General features: G+C 35.3%; 1 protein-coding gene across 14 annotated transcripts in view; it reads left to right on the forward strand.

The window, feature by feature from the left end:
- The window catches only part of RhoBTB (Rho-related BTB domain containing), a 49193-nt gene extending 36353 nt beyond the window's left edge, over window positions 1-12840 (forward strand). For 13 of the 14 annotated variants that reach the window (XM_087352474.1, XM_087352478.1, XM_087352486.1 and 10 more), the window contains 5 exons: window positions 1407-1520; window positions 2456-2626; window positions 2885-3130; window positions 3550-3698; window positions 3943-12840. In XM_087352474.1, the coding sequence (XP_087208600.1) occupies window positions 1407-1520; window positions 2456-2626; window positions 2885-3130; window positions 3550-3698; window positions 3943-4174 (912 nt within the window). In that variant the 3' untranslated portion in view covers window positions 4175-12840. Of the gene's footprint in view, window positions 1-1406; window positions 1521-2455; window positions 2627-2884; window positions 3131-3549; window positions 3703-3942 lie in introns of those variants that run through there. The other variant, XM_087352487.1, reaches the window with a different exon arrangement.
- The last annotated feature ends 27 nt before the right edge of the window (window positions 12841-12867 follow it).

The raw sequence follows: 12867 nt of genomic DNA on the forward strand, positions 1-12867 counted from the left end.
AAGATATGCATATACAGTTTTGGATGAAAATTATCAGGGAAGGAGTGAACTTGTAGAAGACCTATGCATAGATATTAGGTTAATATCAGTGGTCATAGAATCATAGACTGAAGATATGAAATGAATTCAACCCATTCAGGTTAGGGAAAAATTCTCAGATTATGTAAATGTGATGAATTTTTGGGTTAAATAAAATACTATATTGATTGAGTTGAATATTTGTCAGCTCGGTGAAGATTCTGTACCGCGTGTTTCCATTTATATTTTTGGATCCACTAATGAGAACAGAATTTTCAGTACTACATGCCACTGTACTATAAGTAAGAAGTCATGGTCTGCTGTCATTCACTTTTCCATAAAGATGGAGACTAATAAATAAACTCCTCATATTGTTAGTCTTACACACTATCTTGTAAAAACTCAAATCGAGGAACATGCTTATTTTCGAAAAATTTCTCACCTGACTTCTTGCTTTATCAGGCTCACATCTACATCATAGTTTCTATGTATCATCACCATTATCATTATTTCAGTGCAGGTAGCTAATGTTGTTTGCATTTATATTGTTTGCATGTCATATTCCAAAATAACTTTAATCCTCATTGAAGTCTGCAGTTGTTTACAGTCTTATACAAATGAATGATTAAGTTGCTTTAGAATATGTATGTTACTACAAACATCTTTGCTTTTGTGTGTTAGTCTCCCTTGAATAAAAGTGTTCTAAGTATTCTAGTTAAAACTTTATACTGATTAAACTAATACAGTTTAAACATTGTAAGTTACCACTACACATTTATGAAGGCTGTTCAAAACTTAAGGTGATGAGATTTTTTCTTTGCTCTGCCCCTCAAAACACAAAGATGTTCATTATTGCTGTGTTATGTTGCTGCATAGATTCCAAATACTTAGGTTATTTTAGTTCTGTTGTTTTATTATAATGTCATTAATACAAGTGGCCATATATTTAAACTGTCTTGTTATCTTATAAGTTTATACAAGATTTACCATAGACCTCAAACAGTTCAAAAACACTGTTCTTCAATCATTTCTTTCAGTTTTGATCATGTTAGCATCACGGTGTTATGAGTTTCCTTCATTTAATTATTCATGTTCCAACTGGCTCTGTGTCCTGGTAGCTTCCTTTTTGTAAGATTTGAGGTTTTTCACAGCGGCGAGTATGAAGATTTCTGTCTTCTGGGTTGTTGCGCTGTGTAGTCTGGTCGATGTTAACCAACGTTTCAGAGGTCATACTGCCTCCGTCATCAGGGCGATATTCATCTACCACCTTATTTTTGAACTTGCCTTATATTTCAAATTAATGATTTAGTAATGTAATTTTGTGTTTGAAATGTACCTTTACTTTGTTCTCTTTTAAAACAAGTGTGATTTTTGTATTGCTTCTGCAGGAGATAAGGCAGGCTGCAGAGTTCCTTGACCTTCCAGAGCTTCTGGTTTTTGTGAGCAATATTCAGGCTCATGAAGAGTTCTTGAACACAGATCTCAAGCAGCAGTACCGCAAGGTGAGAACATTGACCTGCTGAGATTGCTGGGTACATAAATATTTCAGTGAAATGCAGGACCACAGCTAATGCGTGTGTTATGTTGAATCTCTGATAAGCAGTTATAGTGTAATCTGAGATTATTTCACTCTCTTTTATGATGATGTACGCACCTACAGGAACAAGGAAGAAAGATTACCGTTATACTGACTTCTGGACAGCAAATGCAAAAATATTTTAATCAGTAATATAGCTGCTTGACTGATGATAATTGCAATGATAGTATAGTTGTTACACATTCTTTGCATGTAATGCATAAATATATGGAAGGGTTATATCAATCCAATATATGAAGTCCAAGTCAGACCTATAAATTGGTTTCTAAAACAATACACCACATAGATATTATTACATTAAGAAGTGAAATTTTTATTTCAAACATTTCTTGGTATGGAAAATAGGCAGATTAGCTCAGTCAGTACAGTGACTGATTATGGGCTTGTTGACTGGGATTTGACTTCTGCCTGGTATATCATGTCCAAACTGGCACTGGAACCCACTCTGACTTTTATCCACTGTGTACCAGGGGGTGCTTATGTCTCATGGATAATCAGTTGGAACAAGAAGTTGACCACTCAACTACATCTAATGTTGGGATGGTGCTATACCTTGACTCCCACATCTTTGTGGTATGATACTTGCTTGAGCCCAGAGACAATGTTTCTTTACCAAGGAAGAACAAATTATGACTGCAGTTTGTTATCTGTGGTGTGATTAGTGTATGAAAGGCCAGTTGAGCATGGAACGTCAGCAAAAATGCATTTGGAAGTGGAATAATCCATTCCACAATCAGTTTATTTTTGTAGGATTAGATTTCTTTTACATTTTTCTTCATGGAAGAAAACACTTTTTTGTGTTACAAAGTTATTTGGTTGACATTTGATCTGCCCACACAGGCAGTGAGGCAGCGACTGCAAGATATGTGCCTGGGACAGGGACTGTTCTCTGATATAGTGTTCCAGTTGGACGATGGGTCATTTGCAGCCCATCGGCCCATGCTAATGGCTCGCTGTGACATGATGAAAGCCATGTTTTCTGGAGACTTCAGGGAAAGCAGTGCTAAAGTTGTAAGTTCTTTTCAATTTATAATCTTTCTTACGTCATTCCTTTAGTAAGTGTGTGCTAAAGCTCTGAAAGGAGAAACAAATACAAAGTCTGCCATTGAACATGATCCAGACCCAGCTCCATTCACCTTCTACCTTATAACCACCTCTTAAACATCCATCTGATATGCAAAATCATGGAGAACACATGGAAAATAAATGTTCTAGCCATTCTAGTGTCGTGTAAATAATTGTAGCCCTTATTGAAGCAATTGGTGCCAGATTCTCTTCCCAGGTGTTCATGAAGACACATTCCACAAGCTGCTAGTATACTTGTACACTGATGATGTTCCTGCCATCTCTCCTGCTCGTTGCTTGGACCTGCTTGAGTTGGGCAACCGCTTGTGTCTGCCCCGTCTGGTCAACCTGGTAGAACGTCGTGTAGTAGAAGAGATGGTGCGCCTCTGTGGTTCAGATGGTGCTGATGTGGTGGTGGAGCATTGTTTAAGACTACTGGAGCCATGCAAGGTAGTTCAACAGAATTTTTTTATTATTATTATTGTAGGATTAAAAATGGTGTAACAGTTTCATAAGTTGTTGCATGATGTCTGTGTACAAGTGAACAAGTTTTATGTTACTTTAGTTTTGTTGGTGCATGTAATTTATAATTCCATTTACTGATTGTGCCTGTTAAGTGTACACTATATGTTTTTTACAGTCTTGTTTTCTTTCAACATCGATACTTAAAAAAACATTCACACCTAGGTAACTAACGCCTGCTTATCTTAACTGCTCTTCTAACCATAATAATACTTTGTGAGTGAAGCAGTTTTGCATGTAACTTTACTACAGTAGAATTTTGTGGAAAATTTAGTGAGTCAGAGTAAGCTGGTGATGTGTAGTTCAATCATATTTTATCACTGATGTTAACTGAAATCTGTCCATAGTTGCACAATGCTGATCAGCTGGCAGATTGGTGCATGAGTCACCTCTGCACAAACTACAACAAGCTGTGCAAGATGTCACCAAAACTTCTTAGAAGTCTTCATCCTGAAAATCAGGACTACCTCAGTGAACATCGCTGGCCTCCAGTGTGGTAAGGTTCTTCGTATAGTAAAGAAACATTTTCATACATACTCATTACTCCCTCTCTATTTCTCTTTTTTTAAACCCTAACCAGACATCAGACATGTAGCAAAGTGCATGTGCATTCACAGGTGTGATCATCTTTTAGGTTTCTTTACACTGGGTCATATTGTACATTATTTCATATCCATAGTTCAAGAGGAATTTAACTTTTGAATCATTGATATAGTGCTATTTGTTGGATTTGTTTACAGGTACTTGAAGGACTATGACTACTACCAGAAATGTGTTCTTGAACGGGAGCGAGAGGAAAAACCTTCACTGAAACGTGGCCGGCACAACTCAGGGTGCCTTTGCTTTACGGGGGGGAAGTCTCGGAGAGAGGAACGAGGTACTTTGCTGGGTGGGAGCAGCAGTGGTGGCACCACTATTCCTGGAAACAGTTCTGGTGGAGTTGGTGAGGGTGGTGGAGCAGGAACTGTATGACAACGCTGCACGGGGCATCGTAGTGCCGGCCCACTTGCACTTGTGCTGCTGGTCGCGGTGCTCACCGGGTTAGTTGGTGCAGCCACCCTCATGCTGCAGTTTCTAGCTGCGTGATGGAAACCACTGCCTGCTGCTACCCTCTCCTTTCATTGTGCATGTCTTATCGGTAGCAGTGATCAAACATGTCTCATTTATACATCGGTAATGCTGGTGACAACTGTTTTACATTACAAAATGTTAGCATTTCTTTGCTGAACATAGGGCAGTTTACTCTGGCATTCTAATGATGTTCTTGCATTCAGTTATAATATTAACTCAAAGAAGTAAGAAATTGAATTGGTCTGAAGTAATAAAGCCATATCAGAGATTTAGCCGGTTGTGTCATATGACATGCGTGTTACATTCTCTTAAATTTGAACATTTGTTTGTAATTTTCTTCATTAGATGGCTGTAGACTGAAATGAAATTGTTAGATGAAAAATTGAACTCCCTACGTTTATACTGATAACTTTAAAAATATACCCCCAAGCAAAAGTCACCAGATTAATGAATGACTGTTACTTTTGATGCAAGAATATAAGTATTGTACAAAAAGGTGTTCAGATTATGAGTGTGGTGGTGAGAAATTACATATTTTAGTGACTTGTCTCTTTTAAAGAATATTAATTTGAGAGCCTGATATGGAGGACAGGTTTCTAACCACTGGTCTAGACAGACGTGTCATACAGCAAGTGCATTTTACAACTGACACTGCTGTCACAGTCTGTCTCAGGATCATGGCTAGGTCCTAAGGCACAAGCCTTTGCCTTCATTTAACTCTACACAGTTGGTAATACCAGTACATTTTTCCTGATCATTCACAGTGATCCCAGGTAGATGATCTTTAGCCTGTGCTAAAGCAGGAGTGGGAAGTTTATTTTCTTGGGGCCTAATTTACATAGAAGGTTGTCTATAAGCATGACACTCATTGTTTGAGAGCTACGTAAAAGGCACTCACTTTATCTGTGAGATGGCATATGATATGATTTTACATGTTTCTCAAATTAAATTAAGCACTAGGAAGAAGAAAATATAATGTTTTGTTCATAGCTGTAATTTTCTGGGTATCTGCGTTTTGAAGTTCAGGGTTGATACATCAAGTAACAACAAAAATTTAACTTACACAAAAAATTATAGATTAATGAAATGTTAACCCTTTCAGTATTTTTGTGTGTTTGAATCCAGCAATTGTCATTTTTGTTGAAAATTTGAACAATACAAATATCTTCCAGTATAATGATGAAGGGAATAGGGCCAACTCTCAAAACACCTGTATACTGAATTAAATGTACCTGAGACCATGGGCAGTGTCAAACTTAATTGTGGTGTAGTGAATCAACATTTTGGTCGTGATGTTTTTGAAAATCAAGTATTGGGTACACTACTTTGAGTTACTATTGATTCCAGATGGAGGAATATCACTTTCTTAGATGCTAGAATGCTGACGGCACAACACAGTTACTGACACGACCATCCATTTTGCCAGTGGAAATAATCCTGGTTGATTGAGTGGCAGATTGGTCATATGAACATGACTTGTTATTGTGAGAAAGTACCAAAGTAAGACTTTACTATGAAGTTGTTAATTGGATGGTCCCTCCTATGCAGCATACTATAATCGCCCCTCAAAACATGTGAAGGTATATTTCTACCTGAAATCATAGTATATACAACAATATTAATCTTTGTTAAAAATTTGGGATGATATTTTTGCAAGAAGTATGTATGGCATCATTATATCCATGTGCATGTCTGGACCTCCTTTATAACTTTTTAACCAGTTTTGATGATGCCAAACAGAATAGTTGAGCCTAATACACATGTACCTTTGGCTGGATTTTCCCAATTTCAGCAATAGCAAGAAGTCTAATAATATCTTTTCAGCTAATTTTCTTTCACTTTGCCGTACAAATTCAAATATTCGCAGAACATGAAGTATGAGAATATTTTGGGTTTGGTAAAGAACAGAAATATGCAAACTGAAAACAAGTGTTGCCCTGAGGACACAAATTTTATTCTACCGTATCTTTAAATAGAATTACCTGAACAGACTTTTACTTTGATAATTTTGTTGAGGGACTATCCACCACAAGGTGTTTTCTTTCAACAGTGATCTATTCAGTGAAGGACTTGCTTCACCGAAATACACAGATCTCATTGTAGTTAGCTGTTAGTTATGATCATTCACCAGTTATGACTATTATCTCTCCCAAGATGTATAGAAATGATTTATTGTAAAGTTTCTTGGCAGCAGAGCAGTTACCACATAGCCAAACTTCACCTCTGAGTGCAAAATTAGCCAGCATATTTTAAATATGGTAATATGTAACACTTATTTTAACAAACATTTCTGGGGTGACTTCATTAAAGTTTGGTAGTAGGAGAATAGTGATTTGTTTCATTGCAATGAGTTGTTATTGACTGAGACTATACATTTCATCAGACATTAACTGTATGAACAAGTTGCACTTATACCTGATTTACATTAATCTGGGAAACTGGGATAGTGGCTATCCTGAGTCCCCCTCCCTTCCTTGCAGGTGAATGATGGTAGAGGTGATCCCACAAGAGCTTCTTAAAGTGTGACAGGCTCTACAGGTGAGGTTGAAAGCACGGATGAAATGGAAACTGAAGTGCTGCTTGTACTCCTCATGATAATAGAATAAAACCACAGACATGCGAAAACACAAATAGCTGAAGTGCATAAAATGAGAGTAACCTCTACTGTAACCCTTTCTCTGTTTACAGCATTATTCGATGCTGAGAGTGCACACTTCTTTCCCATGCATTATGACATCTTTAACGCAGTATTGGAATGATGAGAACTTGAGATTGAGATACATTTAAATGTTGAAGTTTTTTGATAGGATTTAATCGCTGTTGACTGAAAAATTAATACAAATATTTTGTTGTAATGGCCTGCAGGTATTGCCCAGAGTTCTATAGAAATGGTTGAAAGTAGGCCATGACTACTTCCTGCTGTATTCATAATCATCTTGCACTAGGTTTAAATCTGAGCCCTGAAATTAAGTATCCTGATGTGACATTATTTGTGGATTCCCTCAATCCTTCCAGGCAAATGCTTTGATAACACCTTAAAATAAAGCATTACTACTTCTTTCCATATTGCTTCCAATTCATCTTTCACAATAATGCTATTGATGGATGCTGTGTAACCTATGCATTGGAAAAATTCTGTTAATTAACCAATGAACCATTCATTTATCATGCTCCAGCATTTCATTTGACAGTACATAATAGTGTTATAAAGTGATGATATACACTAAATACAAAATCATCTCGTACCCAGAGGATATTGATGTTGCCTATAAGTTTATATCTGTATAATGTTCCCATGGTAGGTGGTCTGCTCGTAGTAACTGCTTGTGATGACTGACTCTGTCCAGCTTACCTGTACTGCAGAGTTCTTGAAACTTCTGCCACTGGAAAGTCCAAAGAAATATCACTCTTATGGATATGTGGCCTCTTTACAGAACTGTGCATGAATTTGTTTTTTTATTAACAAGGTTACTAATTTACAACATTAATAACAAAATATTTTATTCCAGTTAGACTTTCTATGCAAATCAAACTCACACACATTCAGTCACTAAAAACACACTACATACACTTATAAATGAGAAAGAGATACTGAAACTTGCTTTTGAAACTGCAGCCATCCATTTTTGCTCACATTTACTAATTCTTGAGCTATGCAATGCTTTGAATGAATTCAGCTTATAAGCATCATTAAAAAACTGGTTTTAGTCATTCTTAAAACTCTTGTATATTTTTCTGTCTTCTGTAATATAATAAAAAATCTGGGGGCTTAAATAATTGAAACTTTTGGTCTGTCTAATTTGTTCTCTTAAATCTTACAATCCCATTTTGCTAATAGATTGTTTTTTATTATAAAGTTGTCAGTTGGAACTACTTATTCCTTCAAAGGTTTATAATCTATTGCATATGGTGTAATGTAACAATTGTATTGCTTGCAGCATTTCTGATAATTGAAATGGTTTTTAAGTCATTGTCATATTGAATAGTCAGTTTATTTTCTAACTGAAGTTGAATGTGGCTTAGCACAAATAAAATGGAAATCAGAAATGTGTGAATTTGGTGTCTTGTACAAGGATTTATCTGTTTACAGCTATGAAGAACTGTTTTTAGGCTGTTTGAGCTATGTTTATTAAAGATGAAGCGACGTGGTGTGAAGTATAGACAGTTTGCACAGCTATGCTTTTAAACTTTCTAATACCATGTGCTGGTGATATTTTTCATCTTTATAAGATCTTATATACATTTCTGATTCATAAGACAGTTACTAATGTTTATAAGTGTTGAAATGAAGGTGTTGACCAGTTTGTGAATGATGTTCTACAGACTTCATTTATATAACATGGTTTCTTATGTTATAAATAATGGAACAGGCAGAACAAGAATGCAGCAATGGGTTTCATTTGTGTCAACTTCTTGTAGCAGAATGACTATCTGTGACGTTAATGTGGAGATTGACATTTTGGATGTTCAGAATATTATTTCTTTTTTTGCAAATCACAGTACACCAGAACTTGTTAAATGTGGGCAATGAGTAATCAAGCTTAACATCACAAGTTGATATACAGTTTATTTTTGGATAAGCAGACAATATGCAATACCCAAGGTCTCTGTCAGCAAGAAAGATGAAATTAGTGATGTTGGTGCACAAGTAGTAGGATTTGAATCGTACTCAAGCCAAGCGTTTTTGTTGTAATATTTTATAAGCAAAGTTCATTTCATAATCTCCAATAGGACATGTAATGGATAGGATACAAAATATGGAGAGTCTCCTAACTTAATGCCAAACTCACCTAAAGGTAAGTACACCCTGTTTTTAGAAATGAGATATGGAAAGTGTGTCATGTCAATGTAGCCTTTAAACTGATTTTGAAAAAGTTTTTTTTTCCAGAGATTTGGGATAATTTACTAAAGTTTGAGTTCAATATGTTTAGCAAATTGACAGTCAAATAACCAGTACGGTTGTGTCAGTTTTAATCGGTCATTCTGTTTAATAAATTGACAATCAAATGTTCAGTACAGTCATATCAGTTTACTTGGTCACCGTCCATAAACCTGCCAGTATATCTAAGGTATCTCAGAAACTAATAATAGTAAGCGTGGGTAGTGATATAAAATGCTTGGAAAAACAGGTATACTCATAACTGAAATCATGATAAAAATTTGAGAGCTGTAGGAAATTTACAGAATTATTGGTTGATTAATGTAGAGTTGATTTATTTGTATGTTATTGTGCTCATCATAATATCTACTCTAAAAAACAAACTTAAGGAAATAAACTTCAGATTAAAATAATAAAAATGTGTCAGTGGAATTTATTTCACTGTGTATGTTACAATTGTACCAGTATGACGTACATTAAATTCTTACAATATTTTATTTTCCGTCTATACACAAACTTAAAATAATGTTGTTTAAAATTACTTAAAATTATAACATTCTCAGTAGATACTGCATCTTGTTACATTTTTTTGTATCGACGACATGTTTCAATGTGTATTACATCATCATCAGGTCTATGTTATAATTTTAAGTAATTTTAAACAACATTATTTTAAGTTTGTGTATAGACGGAAAATAAAATATTGTATCAATAAAACACTAACATGACGCAATTAAGATATAAATTAAATTCTTGTAAGTGAAAACTCGGTATACCACATGAAGGTGAGGTGGGTGTTAAGACAGCAGGGACTTCACATTCCTCATAATGCCCCTTATACTTTGTGACTGTTTTGGTCCCATTCATTTGTGTATGCTGTTGACAGTTAAAAACTTGTTTGTACATGGTCAGAAATTGAATATATATACAGTCATTTCTGCTATAAGGTGGTAGTTGCATTTCTGGAAAACACCAAGTTACAGAAACATTGGTTCTGTTGGAATTAAGAGGTTAGAGTATAGTTGACAGTTCTCTGAAAGTGTAGCTTGTAGTAAAAATAATTCACTATTAGTGTATTCGTAGCCAGGTTAGGAACAATTGGAGCCTTTTTCATACCTTCATTTCTGGCTTGCTTCTCTGAATTTCTGTATTTGCTGTATTTCAATCATGTATCCAACATGCACCCGCGTTATGGAAACAGCTTTTTCTTATAATGCAATCGTCTTATATCCAATTCACATGAAAACATGCATTATAGGAGAAATGACCGTACTTGGATTATTGTAATTTGTAGGTAACCAAAAACTGTCTTGGTATGAAGTTTTGTGATTGGGTTACATAATTTTGTAGAAATTGTTTTATAATTTGCTTTGTGTATGTGACATTACGTTTTTTATGACAGGATATTCATTGTATCATATTCTGGGTATTACACCATGTTAAAGTGGTAAAGATTACTGATGTTTTACAGGAACTTGTTTCCTACATCAGAGCTGATGTGATGGACAATTAGTCTGAGGGTTTTTACTACTTTGATGTCTTGTGATACAGAGAAATCTGTGTAATGTAAATATATTTACAAGTTTTTGGATATGTAACTAACCTAATAACATTGATTTGTAAATTTGTAATGTATGTGTTACAACAGAAAATAAGGAATAATTAATAATGTTAGTCTCTTGCCCAGATCAGACTCCTTATCATGATTAATGCCTGTAAAAATCTGATTTCCTAATATTTATGATTATTTCTGTCCTTACACGTATAAAATTGATCTTTACATTTTAAGAAATTACCAGAATATTTTGTATTGTTTAGTACTCTTGTAGTGAATGGTGCTTTAGTTATGACAGTTTGTGGTATTTTTTCAATCAGTACTTTTCAGAACTGCAGAAAACAAACAAAGTCCTTGCCAGAATCAGATTTCTGATGTTACTCATAATTACATTTGTCAACTAATAGGAAATTTCCAAAATGTTTCCAAATTTTTCGTAACTTTTGCACTGAACACTTTTCTCAGAAGAAACATTCATAAAGGTTTCTGTAACAGCATTTTCCAAGAATAGAGGGGCATGCAAATTGGTTGTAATTTCTCTTTGTGTTCATAACAGGAGCTGTAGTTTTGTTTTTATAGCATTTTATAGGATGTTTAAAATCAGAAGACAAGGAACTAAGGAGTCAGATTTTTACACAGACAAGCTAGATACTTAATTGTTAGAGTGTTCAGGTACTTCAAGCAAGAAGCAGAGAGAGCATGTAAGTGCAGGCTTGTGTATGTCTAGTTCATTTCTTGCTTTACACTTGTGGTTGGTCCATTCATTTTAACATAAGTCTGTAAGGACATGAATGTTGTAATGTCCATAACATTATTCAATTCGGGCCAAGGGGTGTCCTAATTGAAATGTGTAGTTCTTCTACCATTTGATATAATTCGATGGATAGAAAATCTGCGTTCTTATCCAAGATTTTTTCACATGGACAGCAGTGTGATGATGACACTGTGTTATGGCATCCTAGTTTGCTGATGTTTCAGAGAACATGGCTGGCTGGCTCTATCTTCATTGTGTCCTGATGACATGTTCTGAGCAGTGGGGTATTTAATGCTTTGGTTGATGGAGAAGAGAAAGGGCACAGTGCATAATTACCCATCTCCTCATGACTCAATATTACATATGCTAATTTATGTTACTGTTTAGTACCTTTGTCTTGAGGATGGAGGCAGCCAGAATGATTAAAGAAAAGAGCAATGTTGTCACCTAAGAAAGAAATCAGTTAACTACAAACTGCCATGAATAAAGGTGTAAAAACTTCTGAAGAATTTTTGTGACATTCTGCCACTTGTAGTAAGGTGCTTTTTGTTGTAGGATTTGAGGTTTTCATGGCAGTGAGTCTGAAGTTGGCTGTCTTCTGGGTTGTTGTGCAAAATAATAATATGAATTTTTTTGCTGTATTTCTTTTAGAAAATTATTTTTGTTATTTATTTCAGTTGTATATTTATGTATAGTTATTCTCTTCTTTCAGAATGGAAATTAATAGTGAAACAGCGTATGAAAGTCGGGAACACAATTCTTGGACTATATTCATCGTTTTTGTTTTTAAAAAGAACACTGCGTTTTGGAAGCTGAACTACTTCTGTCCTCAAGTTAAAAAGGGGGAGAGGGGCACCTACTCAGTTGGGTTCGATAGAAAAAGCTAACCTCAATAACTTGACTTTTAACCTGCGGATGGAAGCAGATCCAGCTTACAAAACATAGTGTTCTTTGGGGGGGGGGGGGGGGGGGGCATGTTGGACATGGTCCAAGAATTTTGTGAACCTGATTTTAACACACCATCATCGCTACTCTTTAAAAGTGATTGTATGAAAGTGTAACTTGTTTTTTCAGGTTAAGTTGGTGTCTGTAAGAAGAGGAAGAGGAATGAAAGAGACATAATATCAAAATATTTTAAATATGAGTCAGAATTTTCTGATTTACTGGGCAAGGGTCCGATATAAATTGTGAACTATTGGTATTTAAGGAAAGTGTATAATATTGTCTGCGTGTCCAGAATGCACTTTGTAAAGCTGAAGAGCTTGTGGTAAATCCACCCTGAATTGAAAACCTACTTACAGGAAACAAATGTCATGATAACATATAAAAACATTTGTAGCTTTTCTCTGCAGGCATGGCCATTACAAGTTTTTGGTATATGTAGTTCATGTTATTTTCCACTCATA

Source organism: Zootermopsis nevadensis, unplaced genomic scaffold (assembly GCF_977971745.1).
Source record: "Zootermopsis nevadensis isolate Lab colony 2312 unplaced genomic scaffold, Znev_1.0 Znev_ptg000021l, whole genome shotgun sequence".
In the NCBI taxonomy this organism is placed as follows: Eukaryota; Metazoa; Arthropoda; class Insecta; order Blattodea; family Termopsidae; genus Zootermopsis; species Zootermopsis nevadensis.